Raw genomic sequence first — 19,070 nt, 5'->3', positions numbered from 1 at the left:
GCCCGGCGCCCCGGGCCGGGCCTGGAGAAGTGGTCTCTCCGCCGCTGAGGCGGGCCCCGTGCGCAGCCGGGCGGCGCAGGTGAGGACGGTCGCGCCATGGTGGACCCGGTGGGCTTCGCCGAGGCGTGGAAGGCGCAGTTCCCGGACTCCGAGCCCCCGCGCATGGAGCTGCGCACGGTGGGCGACATCGAGCAGGAGCTGGAGCGCTGCAAGGCCTCGATTCGGCGCCTGGAGCAGGAGGTGAACCAGGAGCGCTTCCGCATGATCTACCTGCAGACGCTGCTGGCCAAGGAGAAGAAGAGCTACGACCGCCAACGCTGGGGCTTCCGACGCGCCGCGCAGCCCCCCGACGGCGCCGCCGAGCCCCGCGCGTCCGCGCAGCGCCCGCTGCCCGCGCCAGCAGACGGCGCCGACCCGCCCCCCGCCGAGGAGCCCGAGGCCCGGCCGGACGGAGAGGGCTCCCCGGGCAAGGCCAGGCCCGCGGCCGCCCGCAGGCCAGGGGCCGCCGCGGCCGCAGACCGGGAAGACCGGGGCCCCCCCACCAGCGTGGCGGCGCTCAGGTCCAACTTTGAGAGGATCCGAAAGGGCCACGGCCAGCCCGGGGCGGCGGACGCCGAGAAGCCCTTTTACGTGAACGTCGAGTTTCACCACGAGCGCGGCCTGGTGAAGGTCAACGACAAAGAGGTGTCGGACCGGATCAGCTCCCTAGGCAGCCAGGCGATGCAGATGGAACGTAAGAAGTCCCAGCACGGCCCCGGGTCGGGCCTGGGGGACGCACCCAGGCCCTCTTACCGGGGCCGATCCTCAGAGAGCAGCTGCGGCCTCGACGGCGACTACGAGGACGCGGAGCTGAACCCCCACTTCCTGAAGGACAACCTGATCAACGCCAATGGCGGCAGCAGGCCCCCTTGGCCGCCCCTGGAGTACCAGCCCTACCAGAGCATCTACGTCGGGGGCATGATGATGGAAGGGGAGGGCAAGGGCCCCCTCCTGCGCAGCCAGAGCACTTCAGAGCAGGAGAAGCGCCTTACCTGGCCCCGCAGGTCCTACTCCCCTCGGAGCTTTGAGGACAGCGGAGGTGGCTACACCCCGGACTGCAGCTCCAATGAGAACCTCACCTCCAGTGAGGAGGACTTCTCCTCGGGCCAGTCCAGCCGTGTGTCCCCCAGCCCCACCACCTACCGTATGTTTCGAGACAAGAGCCGTTCACCCTCGCAGAACTCGCAGCAGTCCTTTGACAGCAGCAGCCCCCCGACCCCGCAGTGCCAGAAGCGGCATCGGCAGGGCCAGGTCATCGTGTCGGAGGCCACCATCGTGGGTGTTCGCAAGACGGGGCAGATCTGGCCCAGTGATGGGGACAGCTTGTCCGGCAGGCTGCCTCAGGATGGCACCTTCCATGGAGACGCAGGTGGGTACCTCCACCAGCTTGGGTGGGCACACCTGTACCCTGGCTGGAAACCATTGAAAAGAAAAGGGGTCCGATGACCCCGGGAGGAACAGGTAGATACTTCTTTGGACTGTCCACACGCTGTTGTGAACGGGAAGGATTCCTGCTGATCCTACACCTGAACAAATGGCCATCCCCCACTTCCTCCTGAATGCAGATTCCCAGTCTTTGGACTGGGATTGGGTTGGGAGGGGCAGTGTGTGGGCATGGTAGGTGGCTGTTCCTTTGGTTCTAGAGCAGTGTGCTTCTTGTACGATTCTGTGGGTTGAGACCAGGGTGCCCTGGACAGTAATCTCCTTACCCTTTGATCACTCCATCTAGGCAGTGGGGGTAGTATTCAGAGGGGGCCATCTCTGCCTTCTAGATCAGGTACTTTCAGTGGGGATTGATCTGTGTCTCGGGAATTCCCCGCCGCCCCAACTGTTCCTGTCCTGGAAGACACTAATGGGGAAGCTAAGATGTTGTTAGCTGCTCCCAAGCCATAGAAGTGTCAGGTTTGCTTGCTAACCAGCAGCCTAAATGCAAGTCAGAGCAGGTGAAAATAAGAATTAGGGGGAAGTGAGGTGACAGGCAGTTCTGACTCAGTGGGCCCCTGAAAATCCACGGGGTGAAGATCTTATCCAGGGCTGAAGCAGAGCCACACCTTTTCTGATTTGCCTGGCTTTGATGGGTGACATACCCATCATTACTCACCCATAGTCTCCTGTGTGCCTCTTACCCCAGCTCCATTTTCTCATCCTTCCATGTACTCTTGCCTCCTTGTCTTCGCAGGGATGATTGTACACTGGTGCTCATTTTGGCCTCCTAATCCATGGTGTGACCCTTGGCCCTAAGATTAAATCTGTGGGGTTGTGTATAGAACTTCTGGGACGATGGGTTTTGGGGTCCAGGCATGGTTTGTAAGATTGGAGTAAGGAGAGGGTGGGTGGGTTTGGGGCTTCGATGGGCTCGTCGGGGGTTGGATGTGAGGCTGTGGGAGGACTCTTGGTGTCCTGGTCCCTTTTGGGCTGATCCAGTTTTCTGCTCCATTGATTTTTCTTTTTCTGCTGATGGAGCTGTATGTGCTTCCATGGTCAGAATCCTCTTGAAACAAGTAAGGCTATTTTTGGCTCTGTCAAGTGGCCTTTTTGTGATTGGTGGTCTGTTGTGTGTGTTTTAGAGACATCCAGTTACTGATTTACGTTTCCAGCTGGGGGTGGCTATGGCTTGCTGCTCAGACCTGTGGCCTGACCCAGCTGCATCCCTTAGGTCCCTCGCTGGGGGGTGGAAGGCTGTAGTATTTAGAAGCCTGCTTTACAGGCACATTAGCTCCCCTGGGGTCTAGAGGATTGCCCTGTGGTCACTGGGCACCATCCTTGCCTGGCCAGCTGTCGACTGAGTGAGCCAGCTTGAACTGGCCCTCGATGCCAGGATGTGGGAGAGCATTATTAAAATAGAGAAAATGAGAGGTTTTCCTGGAGACCTAGGATCTGAAATGGTATTCTCTTGCTGATGGTGAATTCTGAGTTTCCAGAAAGTGGGGGCTGGTCAGACCAAATGTGTTCCAGTAGGTTGCCTTTCAGTCCCTCTTCCCTTCTCATCAGCAGCTCCATCCAGCCTCTCACACAGCTGCTGCAGGTGTGGGACCCTGGCTCTGTGTGTAACTCAGGGCAAGCTCTCAGGAAATGGCTGAGGGGTGAATTTTACAACTTAGACCCCACTCTTAGGATTTTCTGGATCTTTGTCTGAATGTCCTCAAGGCCCCATGTTCTCTCTCCTGTTAGGTTTTAAAAACTGGTTTTCAGCTCTGTACTCAGCACTCTTCTGAGCGTTGTGGCTGGAGGCGAAGGAAGGGAGCCTGTGCTGGCAAAGCCATCTGTCTCTTTCTGGACTGTTTCCTGATGTTCTTTAGATGGCCGTGGGACCTGCTGGCCAGGGCTGTGCCCTGCAGAGGGACAGTGAGGAAAACCACAGTGTGGGAGGGAGTGGAAGCACCCTAATTTTTCACAGCAGCAGACACGGAGGCCCAGCTCTCATGGCTTCAGAATCCCTTTGGATGAGGTGCTCTCGTGTATTTCAGTTGAGGGCCCCTGGCTTTGGAGGGAAGACGCTGGAATGACATCTGTGTGCCAGGCATGGCGGCAGCGTGCTTTCATGCAGGGCCCCTCACATGTTCTTCCATCACCCCGTGGTGGGTCTGCCCAACCATAGGTAAGGACAAAACCAGGAAGTAGCAGAGCTGGGATTCCAGGGGTTCCAAGTCCCTGTAGGAGTGCAGATCCATTCCTTCCCGAATATGGCCCCCTGAGAGTACTCTGTGAATCGCCCTGCACCGCACCTGAAAATCCTGACTGGGTTGGCCCGGGGGTCCTTCCCCTCTGCACACTCAGGATCCATCAGCTGTGAGCCCTGCTGTGGGCAAGCCCTTCCCTTTCTGCATTGTGGGCTACATAGAAGGGGAGTATGGTTCTTGCCGTCTGGGACCTTCCACGTTGATGGGAGACGGGAACACACACAGCACTTATGTGTTCAGAGGGAGTGAGATCAGGGAAGCTTCCGGAGGCAGCTGTGCTGGAGAGAGGGCTTGCCTGTCAGCACACGTCCAGTGGCAGCAGGCGGGGGAAGCTGGGCGCCCTGAGATCAGCGCGAGCAAAGGCTTGGGGGCACCCATGTCAGGCCCCTGTGGCTCTGAACTGCTTTTTTTTTTCTTTACTATAATAAAATATATGTAACAAAATTCACCATTTTAACCCGTTTGAACCATTTTTAATGTGCAGCTCGGTGGCATTAAGTACATTCACACCGTTGTGTATCCATCGCCACCCTCCGTCTCCAGAACTCTTTTCCTCCTCTTCAACTGAAACTGTCCCCACTGAACAGCAGCTTCCCATTTCCTCTCCTTGAGCTCCTGAAAACCGCCACTGTGCTGTTTCCTAATTTGACCACTCTTAGTACTTCTTGTAAACAGAGTCATACAGGATCTGTCTCTCTGTATCTGGCTTATTTCACTTAGCAGCATCTCCCCAAGGTTAGCCACGTGGTAGCACAGGCTCTGCATGTTTTGAAGGCGGGATGATGGGCCTCGAACTTACAGACCTGAGAATAAGAGTCCCGTGCTCCACTGACTGAGCCAGCCAGGTGCCCTACAAGTCTGAGGAATTCTTGATCAGTGTCCCGGCTGTCCCTCCGTCCCTTTCCAAGTATCAGTCATGAGACCGGACCCCAGATCCTGTGTTACTTTATGGGCTCTCATACGAGTTGCTGCCCTGTGTTTTCACGTCTCTGTTAAGCACTTTAATTTGGTCTTTGAATTCCGCCAGTGTGTAGTCACCAGAATGATCAGTGCTTTGTTTCTCCCTTGGGTGATTGAATGGACCAGCCACCAGTTAGACTGAGTAATTCTGGGCCAGGAAAAGGTCACTCAGGCCTTGCACTGGCTTGATCATCATCTCTTTAAATCAGACCCTGTGGTCCCCTTTGAACTGACTACAGTCTCCTCTCCATGAACAGACGCAGGGTGGACAGAACCAACCAGGTGGAGTCTGAGACCATTAAGTCATCAACAGGGTGGAAGTGGAGTCTAGTTCAAATTTTATGAGGGTTTTCTGATTCCAGAATGGATGGCTTCCTTGTTTGGGGAACAGAATGAAATATTCTGGAACCCTTCACTAAGGAAGGAGCTAGCTGGGAGTGCTGTTGCTTTGTGTGGGTCCAGGACAATGTGCCTTCCCCATTCCTCCCTTTTACCTCATTTGTTGCTTCTGGCTTCAGTAGCCACCTCCCCTTCTTGACTGGGAGTCCTGCGGGCCTGTTTATGTGACTGTGGCCCTCACTAGGACAAAGCATTTGTGGGAGCCATATTCTTGGTCCAGTCGGGAGAAGACATGGCAATGCTTGAAGCCCAGGGTGCAGCTGACTGTTGTGGTTTTGGGGACTTCCTCATTCACAGTGGATGGATAGGCATTTTCAAGTGTGCTCAGGTTGTCAAACAATAGGCCTGAGTTTTGATGCAGCTGCCCTGGGTTTTTGGGTTTTTTTTTTTAATCTATGTATTTATTTTGGAGAGAGAGCACAGGTGCATGAGTGGGGGGAGGAGCAGAAGGAGAGGGAGAAAAAGAATGTCAAGTAGACTCCCGGTTGAGTGCAGAGCCTGACAGAGGGCTTGATCCCATGACCCTGAGATCATGACCCAGGCCAAAACCAAGAGTCAGATGCTTAACTGACTGAGCCACCCAGGCACCTCCACGGCTGCCTTTTAGATCAAGGTTCAGGAGGTAGTGGCGGTGCATTTAATTAATTACATTATAATCCCACTAGGGTCCCTCTCCTTGACTAGGATACCATGACGTAGGATTTTGTTTTGGGGATTTTTGTTTTTTGTTTGTTTTGTTTTGCTTTGTTTTGAAAACAATGGAGTAAATTAAGTTAAAATGTTACTTATGTAACGTGATAGGTTTGTGTTTCTTTACTGGGGTATAACATACATAACCAGATGTGTCATTTTAACTGTTGTTAAGTTTATAATTCAGTGTCATCAAGTACAGTCACATGGTTATGCAACCATCACCACCGTCCATAGCCGGAACTTTTTCGTCTTGGGAAACTGAACTCAGCGCTAACTCATCTTCCCTCTACCTCAGTCCCTGGCAGCCATCGCTCTTCTCTCTGTCCCTGTGAGTTGGCTTATCCTAGGTCCCTCATGTCAGTGGAGTCACATAATAGCTGTCCTTCCGTGTCTGGTTGATTTCACTCAAGTAGGGTTTTGAAGTTGCCGGGAGCAGTGTTCTCATCCTTAATTCCCATTTCTGGTCCTTAATAGGTATGTTTAGGAAAACACCTATTAGTCATGGTGCTACTTCCTTGGCTTTCACACCCACGTTTTGAAGTGGCCCCGGGTATTAGTTTGCTAGGGCTGCTATGACAAAATACAACAGGCTGAGTGATTTAAATAACAGGAATTTATTTTTTCTTTGTTTCTAGAGGCTAGTAGTCCAAGATCGAGATGTCGGCAGGGTTGGTTTCCTCGGAGGCCTCTCTCCTTGGCTTGACTTGCAAATGCCTCCCTGCTTGTCCCCTCCTCCCCCATTGCCTCTTTCCATGGTCATCCCTCTGTGCTCCTGCTCCCCTTGTGTCTCTCTGTCCAAGATGTCCTCCTTTTATAAGGACACAAGGCATATTGAGTTAGGGCCTACCATAATGACCCCATTTTAACTTTATCACCTCCTTAAAGACCCTGCCATCTCCAAATACAGTCATGTTTTGAGGTACTTGGCGATTGGGGCTTCAGCATATGGATCTGGGTGTGGGGGGGATACAGTTCAGCCCACAACACTCAGTGAGTGTCTCATTGGGCAGCACCGGAAAGGCTGCTGTGACAGAGAGAGATGGTGCTTGTGCTGGCCTCACCAGCCATGTTTTAGGAGGTACTTGAGGGATGTGTTTGGTGCTGCGGCAGCCTCGCAGAGCCAAGAAAACAAAGCCTGGCGTCAGGAGGACTCTGTCTTCCTGCTTCACGGTTACCATACCTCGTGCCTTGCCGAAGAAGTTAGCGGTTGGACCCTGTCATTGCTAGGATTCTTTTCTTCGATTCTTTGATTTTTTTTTTTCCCTTTAAAATTCTAGGTTAGGAACATGGTGCTTCCCATATCTTTCTTCTTTATCTACTTTTGTGTTAGCAAGGCAGCCACCTCTCCCCATTCAGTCACCCAGCAGTGTTTATTGAGTATCTACTGTGTGCCAGGCCTCATCTCCGTGGAAGTTCTCTCTTGCTTTTATTCGTGGATTTGTGGAGAGGCTAATCTCCAAAGGGCCTTGTCTTTAAACTAACACGTGCACCAAAATAATAATAATAATAACTTTTTTAATTAAGAAAAAAAGTAAAATAAAAACTAACACCTTTCTAAAATAAAAACTAAGACCTTTCTGATGTCCTGGCATCTTCCCTATGTATCTTCCTTTCACTGTATTTTTGCAGCGATTTCCTGTTAATCCTGTGTCTGACTGGCTTCCTTCTCCAGGGAAGTGAGAGCCTTAAGACAGGATCCTACCTTCCTCGGTGTCCTAGGATGTGCCTCACTCTAGGCTCTTAACCATGTGTGAGGAGTGGTGTCCTGAGCACATGTGGATCCGCCCGTGTCTTGGGTATTATGGATGTTTGTGGGTCAAAGACAGGATGAGACCCCATTTGTGGGGTCTCTGTTTGCTCAGACCCTTCCCTGGTTCTTTTTAATCCTGCTTCCCCCAACCCCGTCAGATAATCAACATCAGATTTTCGGGATCCCAGTGATACCACTTCCCCAGGAAGGAAATTATCTGGAGATTGTTTTTCCTTCTTTGCTCAGCCTTGGTCTTCCCAGGCTCAACCTTAGTGAGCTTCCTGAGTCCTCAGACGGGGGCCTGCTAATTAGCTGTCTTGGTTTCTAGCACTTGCAATGGTGACCTTGCAAAATGACTGTGCATAGGGATGTCTGCTGGTGCCCAAGGGAGACATGGCTGGCGGGTTCAAAGCTGCGCCTGCCTGCCGAGGTGTGCTGCTGTAGGAAGACTGTGAGGCCCCACTTGTGTGGTAACTACAACTTTGGTGGAGACTGGTTCATGTGCCCGTGAAACATTCTTGTGACATGGCTGGAGCAAGATCATTAACTTAATTATATGCCATCAGCTGACCGGGTCTGAGGGGGTGTGAGACAGACTCGTCCGCCCAAGGTCAGGCAGTTGGTGGAGGGGCTGGTGCTGGCCTTTCTCCTCAGACCGTAGAGTGATGCCAATCACAGGAGTGTGGGCACAGAGTGATCTCCTCCCTCAGTAGGTGGAGGGACATTCAGCAAACACGTTTCAAACAGGAATGGTGCGGAGTTTCAGGAGACAGGCTTCCCAGCAGGTCATTTTCGGTCTGCTGGGGAGACAGCCACATAAACCTTAGTGTTGTGATAGGCATCATCCGGTCCCAGCCTCTGGGCAGGTCCAGGAAGGTATCAGCAGGGGACCAAGAGGACAAATACGTTGGAGGCCGCTGCTCGTCTGTCTGCCTTTTCCACCCAGTGGTCAAGAGCTGAGGGGGGAGGCCGGAGGATGCTCTGCTGGGAGCAGGTTCCAGGAGGTACAGAGGGACAAGGCCCAGCTGGAAGGATGGAATAGAGACGGCTGGCCACATGCACGGAGGGTCAGTACGTGGCCCAGGGAGCACAAGGAAGGAATTGTCTCTGGCTGGCCAGGAGGCTCCAGAGGACCGTGGAAGAAGAGGGAGAAAGACTTGCTGCTGCAGTCAGGGATGGAGCAGCCCAAGGGGGATCCTTCACTCAAGTTGCCTCTTTTGGTTTAAGAAGAGCCTTTGAAGATTCACCTCATTTTAAAGGCCTGATCTATTCCTTTTAACATATGCTGCTGGGATTAGTTGGAATGCCAGTAGAGCAGGAACAACATTTACGCACATATCCTTGTAAGTGACAAAGTGGATATTCCAGAAGCAATCTAGAGGCAACATACGTCAGCCTAGTTTGGGGCAAGAATGCAGACGATAAAGGTAGACCCAGGGTGTAGTCCTGTGCAGGGCATTGATTCTGCAGCCTGAAGACCATGACCCCCTCCTTTGAAGGCTCTGAAGGAACTTGAGTGCACAGAGTGGGTGGTCCCCGGGGGTCTGGCCCCCTCTCTGGTCTTATGGAGTTGCCCCCTCGGGCATCTAATGCTGGTTGATTGCACACCACTTAGCAAGAGATTCTAAAGGAGAAATGCATAATTCAGGAGGGGCAGGCCATTTTACTCACTTGGCTCAGCAAGAGTGCCCAGTATGAGCTCCAGGGGTCCCAGGGGTCTGCCATGGCCGTGGGCCCCCTCTGTTCCTTCTCATAGTGTGTCCTCTGGGGTTGAGTGGAGTTCTTGCATATGCAATATGCAGCATGTATTTTTCTGCCTCAGGGCCCCAGATGTGAGGTTCCATCAGCCCAGAGAACCTGGGGCTGCACACCCATGTTGCTGAGCCCTCCTTCCTGGGACATATCTACCCCCATGGTGGATAGAATGAGTTCCTCTTGCAGTGTTCCCCATTGCAAGGTCTTTTGGCTTTGGGGGGCCTCAAAGCTAGAGACTGGAAGAAAAGTGAGACCTCTTGATTTTTCTCCTAGAGCCCCCCCACCCCCGTTAAGTTTGTGGAGGGAAGGCTTAAAACCACATCGCTCTCACTTTTAGTGATTGTAAAGCCTCAAGAGAGGAAATAAAAACTGCAGACTTTCTTATTTTAATAGGAAAAAAAGGAGGAAGATGGGAAGCTCTGGAAATTACTAATGCTTTGGCATATACAGGCTGTGTCTGCAGATTTCCTAAGGCTTTATAGACCAGAGGGCGTTGCCTGGTGTATATAGTTGGGGAGGATATTGGAGAGCTGGGCATGGCCCCAGCAGTGTGCCTCTGAGGTGGGGGGGGCACAGCAGTTTGCCTCTGAGGTGGTGAGCAATGGGGCGTGGGGAAGAGCTGTGTGAGGTTTCCCCAGAGCGTCAGGGAAATCAGGGTGGCCCACGATGACCACAGCCATCTGCTGTTCCCCAGCTACACCTCACCCCCTCCCTGAGAGGCTGGGGCCATCAGACCTGCAGCACGACTGGGGACATGCTCCTTTTGAGAGCTCCAGAAAGTCTTTTGCTTGAAGATCTGGGGGCAAATGTAGTTTCCATCCCATCTGGTGCCTGGGATGGTGGGCAGGTGGTTGTCTGGTTTCCCTCACTGACCCCCTGTAAACCAGGAGCTGCATTCCCACCTTGTGGTGGTGGTTTTTAAGTGACCGAGGTAGAGGGGTGCCTGGGTGGCTCAGCTGGTTGAGCATCTAACTCGTGATTTTGGCTCAGGTCATGGTCTCAGGGTCGTGAGATCAAGCCCTGCATGGGGCTCCGCACTTAAAGTCTTTTTTAAAAAATGGCTGAGGTAGAATTCACACCACAGAATTCACTCATTTAAAGTGTACAATTTAGTGTTTTTTAGCATAGTCATAGGGTTATGCAAGCATCACCACTGTCTAATTTTAGAAAAATTTTTCATCACCTCAAAAGGAGACTGCTCCCATCAGGTACCATGACCCCGTCTCTCCCACAGCCTCTGGCATCCAGCAGTCTACTTTCTGTAGATTTGCCTTTTTTTTTTTAAGATTTTATTTTATCGCTTATTTATTTAGAGAGAGAGAGAGCATGCGTGCAGGGAGAGAGAGAGAGAATCTCAGGCAGACTCCCCACTGAGCACAGAGCCGGACTCAGGGCTCGATCTCACAACCCTGGGACTGTGACCTGAGCCAAAACCAGGAGTTGGATGCTTAACCAACTGAGCCTCCCTGGCATCCCTAGATTTGCCTTTTCTGGACATTTCACATGAATGGAATTGTATAACATGTGGCCTTTTTATCTGGCTTCTTTCACTTAGAATAAGGTATCAGGGTTCATCTCTGTTGTAGCATGCACCAACACCTCCTTCCTTTTGGTAGCCGAATAATATTCTAGAAGGTGTTTTGGTACCTGGCTGGCCGGGCCCTTACTACCGCCTGGGCACACTCTACTGGCTCATGGGGGTCCCGGTCAGACCTTGAGGCCTGAGAGACCTGTGTGTGGAGGTTCTGGAGGGATGGGTGGCGCCTCCTTTTCCTTGGGGGAGGGCCCTGGGGGAATGGGTTGCCAGAAGCCAAGCTATGGCTAAGAGTTGGCTGGCCTCACCAGAACTTGATTCAACCTCCAGCCTGAGGCTCCATGTCATAGTCTGTCAGTCAGGAACCTGCTTGTTCAGAGGCAGCGTTTTCCATTCACAGACCTTGAAGGTTGTGGTCTTTCCTTAGGTGCCCCCCTTTTTTATTGTGGTGATATATTAGAACATACAGTGTATCATTTAAACCATTAAGTGTCCAGTTCATTGGCATTGAGCACTTTCACGCCGTTCAATAATCACCGCTATCCATCTCTAGAACTTTCTCATCGTCCCAGGCTGAAACTCTGTCCCCATTAAACAACAGCTTCCAACCCCCTCCAACCCCCAAACCCTGGCACCCATCATTCAGAAACTATTCTGCTCCAGGATGTCATATACGTGGACTCATACAGCACTTGTCTTTTTGTGTCTGGTTTGTTTCACAGAGCACAATGTTTTCAGTTTCTTAAGCCTTTTGGTGCCAGGCCTGGGTGGCAGCTGGATAGACAGCAAGCCCCCCAGAAACTGAGCTCACTGAGGCCTCTGCTCAAGGGAGAAGAGCAGCCGGTGCTCTGGGCATCTGCTGCGTTTGCAGAGTTTTGCATTTTTCTCTCGTAGGGGCCCCTGTGGACAAGTAGCGGGGACCCCCATAGCTGAGGTTTTAGGTGAAAGACTCAAGACCATCCACTTGTTTGAACTTCTTCTGTACTTGAATAGTTAGGGAGATCTTTGTCTTGTGACCCTCCCTGGTGTCACGGAGCGGCTGTGATGCAAGGCAGGGGAATGCACAGGCTGGAGTAGCAATGCTTGGTCTCCTCCAAGGAGAGGTGGTTGCCACAGTGGACTTGGCCATCCTCCGGTCGGCTGGAAGTCCCAGTAGCCTGACTTGTAAATTATCTTAGGCTGATGATGCTCAGCATAGCACATTCACTCTTGGGGGTGGCGGGGGGTGGTGCATGCCAGCCGTTGTGTGCAAAAGTGGTATTTGTGTTTGCCTAAATCTTAGACCCTAGACCAGAAAATGTGATTCTTTCATGAATGTTGATTTCTGAAAGTTTTCCACTTTCCTGTGGGAACATGGGTGAATGCGTCTGTATTCATATTTGGAGGTATGGGATTGTTACTGGAAATTTATTTTTTTTTAAAGATTTAAATTATTTATTTGACAGAGATCACAAGTAGTCAGAGAGGCAGACAGAGAGAGAGAGGGGGAAGCAGGCTCCCCGCCGAGCAGAGAGCCCGATGTGGGGCTCCATCCCAGGACCCTGAGATCATGACCTGAGCCGAAGGCAGAGTCTTTAACCCTGGAAATGTATGTTATAGGTGCGTTTTTGTTGTTGTTTATTACAGTTGCTTTCTTAATTTAGAAAGCATTGCCATTTTCAAACCCCCACGAAGGAAGAAAGAGAGGACACTGACCCCTGTTGCTCAGGATCTGCCGTCTCACCTATCCCTTCTCTCTCCCTTGTATTCAGTGTATTCATTGTTGCCTTTTTTTTTTTTAAATTGTGGAAAAGAATGACACATAATGTAAAATGTACTGTCTTGACCACTATGTGCAGAGTTCAGTAATGGTGAGCATTCGATTTTTTAAGAGGCAAAGGTGGCAGGGAAACACTGTTCTTCGGGAGGGTTTGTCCCTCCCCTGTTCTAGGAAGTAGGAAGATTGGTTCAGACTCAACCCTTAGCCAGGGTATGAGGAGCCTGCAGACCAGGGTGGGAGCAGGGACAAGCAGGCACTTGAAATACCGTGATGTGAGAAAGGTCTCAGGGTTCTGTGGAGAGAGTGGGGCTGTGGGGTACACGGGCGGGCAGGCCCCATGTCCTCTGTCCCGTGTCCTTGGGGAAGAGGGCTAGGAGGATGGTTCTAGGTGGAAAGGAGAGTGGCAAGAGCTTAGAGCCTGGGAAGTAGTCCCTATGCTAGGAAATAGGAGAGCCTGTTTGGTTGGAGAATTAATGTAAAATGTGGGCAACAGGGGAGGTGAGGGTGGATATAGGAAGGTCAGGGTCATGCTGGGCAGACCCGGGAAAACAAGCTGAGGATGTAGTGCTTTTTCGAAAGGTGATGGGGCAGGTAGAAGGTTGTTGAGAGGGGAAGGGATGCCTTTGGAGCGTTGCCTCAGGAAAAGCATTTGGCAGGAGTGTACAAGATGGTCTGGTGGGAGTTGGGGCCCCTGGAGTTGTTGTCTTGGGGATGAGTGGGGCTGGGGGGAGGATGGAGAGGACAAGAGCAAGCAGACAGTGGGAGGAGGTGACAAACGAGAACAGAGGCAAGCCTGGTAGAGTCTGGGGGTTGGCAGCCTGGTAGAGTGGGAGCAGCAGCCTGCAGACCTTTAGGAAGAAGGGCCAGGCAGGACAAGACCAGGATGACTGACAGCCCAGCAGGTGTGTGGAGAGAGAAAAGGGCATGAGCAAGCCTGGGCTTTGCATGTTTGGGGGCCTCATGAGAGAGAGAGGAGTCTGAGATGAGAGGGGAGGTGTGGTGGGGGGAGTTCATGTTGCAGAGAGGCAAAGGAGTCAGGGGTTTAGGATCGGAGTTTTCGAGAGCTCCCAGAGTATGTACCCATGGGCTTGCTTGGTCCCAGGGTCCAAATAGAAGCTCCAAGGGGGTAATCAAGGTGTGTGGGGGGGGTCAGTGGGGAGGTTAGTGGTCCCAGCAAAGGAGTGATCGGGTTACTGCTGAACAGTGACCAGGAGTGATGTGGCTTTTAGGTGCCCGGGCCTTGTGTGCATGGGATGGTGCTTCAGAGACATTGGCCTTGGCCTGGCTCACCCAGAGACACAGGGGATTAGGGAGGTGAGTGAGGGGTGAGAAGATCTGGAGGGGACAGAGATGAAGGTGGCTGTAAGACCAGAAAGCTCACTTGGGAGAGCGGGGGTTGGGGCCCCTTAGCTGGTCTGAGAGGGGACAGGGAGGTCCGCCACATGTCTGGCACAGGGGGGAATGGGACAGTGGCCATGTGGGTCATGTCCCCGTGGCTGGTGGCCAAGTGTGGCTGGAGAGGAATGCAGTGATGAGCCCTGTGCTAATAGGGTATCAGATGCGGAGCCTGTGGCTTAGGGACCCCGGTGAGTCATGGTAATGGTCTTGGATCTGAGACGCACGTGTGCGTGAGTACCCAGTAGGGAGGCCCTTGTGGAACAGGGTCTTGTCGTGGAGCAGTCAGATGGGCCCACCCTCGCCCCCCGAAAGCAGCTGGTGAGCCGCTGTTAGAATTTGGCCCTAAGAAGTCCAGGTTGTGATTATTAACTAAGTCTGGTTTCCTCTCCTGCGGAATTTCTTCAGTGGCCAGATGGTATGAGTTGGGCAGCAGATTCTCCTCTGTGGAAGAGCAGGCAAGGCTCCAGAAGGGCTGTTTGGGGTGCGTGTGTGGAGGGGTAGAGAGGTGCTCTAGAAAGGGGTGTGAGTCTCCAGAAGTAGACCCATGCGGGTCTAGAAAAGAATGCCCATGGCTCCAGAAAGGGGTGTGTGAGGAAGCGTCAGAGACTTGGTCCCAAACATTCCTTTGTCATCTCCCGGCTTCTCTGGCCCCATGAGCCCTGTGGTTGCTTATTTATCCCTGCTTAGTCTGCAGTCTCAGGTTCCAGAAACTCTGGCAAGGAAGTCCAGGAAGGTTAATGGGCTGAGGCCCAGCCTGCTGGCTGGCTGGGGGAGGCGTTTTGTTCCAGCCGCTCAGGAAATGTCTGCTGCATTGGGCCGAACGGCCGGGCCTCCAGAAAGCCTGCAAGGGGCCTGCTTCCCTTGCTGCAGGTGCAAAATTGGCACGGTTGGCTACTGGCGAGCAACAAGCAGGGGTGCAGCCTGGGAGTGTGGAAGGGTACATCTGAGAGAACAGAATAGGGATGTCTCCTTCTCATGTCCTTCCCCTTTCTCCCTGGCTCCCTCAAGTATGTGAATTAATGGGAGCCATTCCTAAGGAGAGGAGGGTCGCGTATGTTTATTGAATTCTGAGTTGGGCATGACTGGATAGGAGCATAAATACAACCGACCTTGGACATCAACGGCCGAGGCAGGACCTGCAGGCATCACGGTACGTGCTCAGACACCCTGGCTGGCCTGACTTCCAGGCTCCAGGGTGCACAGACCAGGCAGGAGCAATAGGGCAGGATCCATGGACTGTCCTTGGCTGTTCTCTCTCAGAGCTGTTTTGTTTTGAAGGTTCAGAGGGGTTTTTGAAAGCCTGGGCCTGGCTGTGGTTTACTTGGAAAAGGTCTGGGGGTTTGCATTCGACTGCAAACCTTTTAAGGGTCAGCAGGCATAGCACATGATGTCTAGGAGGCCAGGTTTTCCCCTGGTATTCATGGAAGTGTGCAGACCTTGGAATGCCGTAGTCGTACTTTCTGCTTGGTGCAGCTAAGCCTGAAGGCTGCCAGCAGAGTGGTTACGGGAAATGGGGGTATTTGGCCTGGCAGAGAATGAAAGAAGTAGGTCTCCACCCCAGCGCCCACATAGACTGCCTCTGCTATGGTTAAAACAGCCCCACACACATGTCCACGGCGGGTCACTCCCGAGGTTCTTCTTATTTTGTTTTGAAAACTCATAGTGTCTGTGGGTCAGCAGTCAGGGTGTGGCTTAGCTGGGTCCTCTGCTCAGGGTCTCCCAAGGTTGCAATCCAAGTGTTGCCCAGGGCCCGGGCTCCTGTCCTTCCCATTTGGGGGCTCTGTGTCTCCTCCAGTTTCAGCTTGTTGGCAAAAATCCGGGTCCTTGTGGTTGTGGGACTAAGGTCCCATTTTCTTGCTGGCTGTGAGCTGTTCTCAGCTCCCAGAGACCGCCCCCTTCCTAAGCACTTCACACATGGCTGTTTGATTTCTTCCGCTAAACCAGCTTGGGTTTCTGGAAAAGCTCTGTGGGTGATTCCCTCTGCAGCCAGGGTTGAGAACCATGCTCCGGGAATCCACAAGTGCTTGTTCTGTGTTTTAAATGGTTGACAGGTAGAAGAGGCCATGGATTGCTTTTAGGTCAGAGCTGGAAGCCGGACCTGTTCAGGGAGACAGGCTTCAGTTCAGTGTTAATGGAGATTTTCTTTTCTTCCTGACTTGATGATAATTTTTTTTTTTTTCTTAAAGATTTTCCTTATTTAGTTGACAGAGAGAGAGATCACAAGTAAGCAGAGAGGCAGACGGGGCGGGGGGGGGGGGGAAAGCAGGCTCTCCGCTGAGCATAGAGCCCAATGCGGGGCTCGATCCCAGGACCCTGAGACCATGACCTGAGCCAAAGGCAGAGGCTTAACCCACTGAGCCACCCAGGCGCCCCTTGATGATAAAATCTTATGTAGCTGAGATCCTGCTGCATTAGTTGGGTGTATTCCCCTTGTCGGTTAGGGAGAGCCTTTTTTTTTTTTTTTTTTTTTACTTAATAGTCTGTAAACATTTTGAAGGACCATATTGTTACTTTGTGATAGAGTTACAGTTTAACTGGTCTAATTTTAATTAGTTTTGTTGGACATTTAAAAGTATTTACTGAGGGGAGCCTGGGTGACTCAGTTAAGTGTCCGACTCTTAGTTTTGGCTCAGGTCATGATCTCAAGGTTGTGAGATTGAGCTGGGTTTTGTAGGTGTGGAGACTGCTTAAAAGTTTCTCTCTTCCTTTCTCTCCCTCTCCCCCTGTCCCCACTCTCACACACACTGTCTCTCAACAAAACAGAGCAAAAAAGTATTATTTACTGAATGTAGTTGGTGATATTTCAGTGAGCATCTTTAAAAAAAGATACTCTCGGGGCGCCTGGGTGGCTCAGTGGGTTAAGCCGCTGCCTTCGGCTCAGGTCATGATCTCAGGGTCCTGGGATCGAGCCCCGCATCGGGCTCTCTGCTCAGCGGGGAGCCTGCTTCCCTTCCTCTTTCTCTGCCTGCCTCTCTGCCTACTTGTGATCTCTCTCTGTCAAATAAATAAATAAAATCTTTAAAAAAAAAAAAAATAAAAAAAATAAAAAATAAAAAAAGATACTCTCTACACCCAGTATGGGGCTTGAACCCACGAACGTGAGATCAAGAGCTATATGTTCCACTGACTGAGCCAGCCAGGTGCCCCAGTGAGCATCTTTTTTTTTTTTTTTTTTTTAAAGAAAATTTTTACTGAAACATAGTTCACATTTGGGGCACCCAGCGCTGGCTCAGTCAGAAGACTGTGCGACTCCTGATCTTGAGGTCATGAGTTCGAGTTCCACATTGGGGGTGGAGACAACTTAAATAAATATCTTAAAAAAATAAAGTTTACCGTTCAATGGTTTCTGGCATATTGCATTAATATTTTTAAATTGTGGTAAAATATACGGAACAAAATTTACCATTTTTAAACATTTTTTAGTGTCCAGGTCAGTGGCATTAATTACCTTCACACTGTTGGGCAGTCCTCAGCACCGTCCATTTCCAGAACTCCTTTCTTTTTTTTTTTTTTTTTTTAAAAGATTTTATTTATTTATTTGTCAGAGAGAGCGAGCACAGGCAGACAGAGTGGCAAGCAGAGGCAGAGGGAGAAGCAGGCCCCCCGCTGAGCAAGGAGCCCGATGTGGGACTCGATCCCAGGATGCTGGGACCATGACCCGAGCCGAAGGCAGCCACTCAACCAACTGAGCCACCCAGGCGTCCCTCCAGAACTCCTTTCATCCCGCAAACCTGAAACTCTGTCCCGTGAAGCAGTAACCCCCCAGCCCTCCTCCCCCGGCTCCCGGCAGCCCCCATTCCACTTCCCGTCTCTATGAATCTGACTCTTCTAGGGAGTCAGTGAGTGGACTCATACAGTTTCACTGCTCATTTCTTTGAGCATAAAGGCTCCTCCATGTCATAGCATGTGTCAGAATTTCCTTCTATTCTAAGGCTGAATAATATCCATTGTTTATGTATACCGCATTTCAAGTGTATAGTTCAGTGGCATTACAGTCAGTGAACATCTTACGTGGGTTTTCATTTGCATTTCTGCCTCCTTCCTTGAGGGTGGGCCTCTCAGGGGATTTACCGAGTCAGAGGTGTGGATGGTGTGAAGACCCTTGATGTCTTCTGCCCAGTTACCTTCCGGAAATGTTCCAGTTTACTCTTGGTTTTATAGTTAATCCTTTGCTCTCTTTGGACCTCTCTCTTGCCCCTTTCCTTTTGCAGGACTTTAGGGAAGCGGTTCCTTCAGGAGATTTAAAAAAAAAGAAAAAGAAAAAAAAAATAAAGGCAACCTTCTCCTGAGGCAAGGGGACGGGAGGAGGGACAGCAGGGGGAGGGGGAGCTTGGGGCAGGGAGAAGCTTGCCTCTGCCAAATCCGAAATTGTGATCTGGGGTTTTTGTCTAGAGAAGCAGGATCTGAGGTTAAGGTTTGGTTTAGGAGGCATCTGTCCTAAACTGGGTCCCCTCATGACTCCCAGTTCCTTGATCTTCCCCAGAAATAACCAGTCCCGTGGGCCTGGAATCGGGAGAGGCCCTGAGCAGGAGCCACACCTGTCCAGTCTCTCGTTGGGGAAGCTTCCCAAGGTCACGGGCTATATGACACTTAGTTCTTTGTCAGCTCGGTGGTTCTTGGTAGGGAAAGAACTCCCCATCCCCTTGTTTATCATGAGACTTGCTAGTTTATTGCTACCCTGGGCTGCTTGTAACTGAACTGGAAAAGCATTTCAGCTTCTCTTCCATGTATCCCAGCCATGGATTAGGCCTGCTAGATAGCATTGTCCAGTTAATTCTGGCCCACGGAGTTCCTGCCTGGCTTTAATGGAGGCTCCAAGGAAGCCGAATGCCATGGTAGAAAAGGGATTTTATGGGAGGGAAAGGAGCTTGTGTGGCCACACTTGGCTGGCAGGGAAACCTTTTTGGCAGGGATCCTGAAGCAGTCTTTCTGTAAGACCCCACTGGGTCTTGCTTGCCTGCAGTGACTGGGGTCCAGGGAGCCTGTGGCGAGCCAGCCGGGGGGTGGATTTGGTTCTGTGTGCAAGTTTAAATGGAAACTGTGATGCTTTTTTGCTGGCTGATTTGTCATTTTTTTCTTGCCGCCCACTGGCCAGCCCTTGGG

The 19,070-nt window shown here is 51.7% G+C and overlaps 1 protein-coding gene across 1 annotated transcript in view; it reads left to right on the top strand.

The window, feature by feature from the left end:
• BCR (BCR activator of RhoGEF and GTPase) overlaps positions 1 to 19,070 on the top strand; it is a 122,175-nt gene continuing 103,105 nt past the window's right edge. Inside the window, exon 1 of the mRNA XM_080822043.1 lies at positions 1 to 1,408. Within this exon, the coding sequence (XP_080678169.1) occupies positions 97 to 1,408 (1,312 nt within the window). The 5' untranslated portion in view covers positions 1 to 96. The remainder of the gene's footprint in view (positions 1,409 to 19,070) is intronic.

Source organism: Martes martes, assembly GCF_963455335.1.
Source record: "Martes martes genome assembly, chromosome: 13".
In the NCBI taxonomy this organism is placed as follows: domain Eukaryota; kingdom Metazoa; phylum Chordata; class Mammalia; order Carnivora; family Mustelidae; genus Martes; species Martes martes.
Note: the sequence above shows the minus strand (reverse complement) of the source record. Positions and strands in the feature narration are given on the sequence as shown.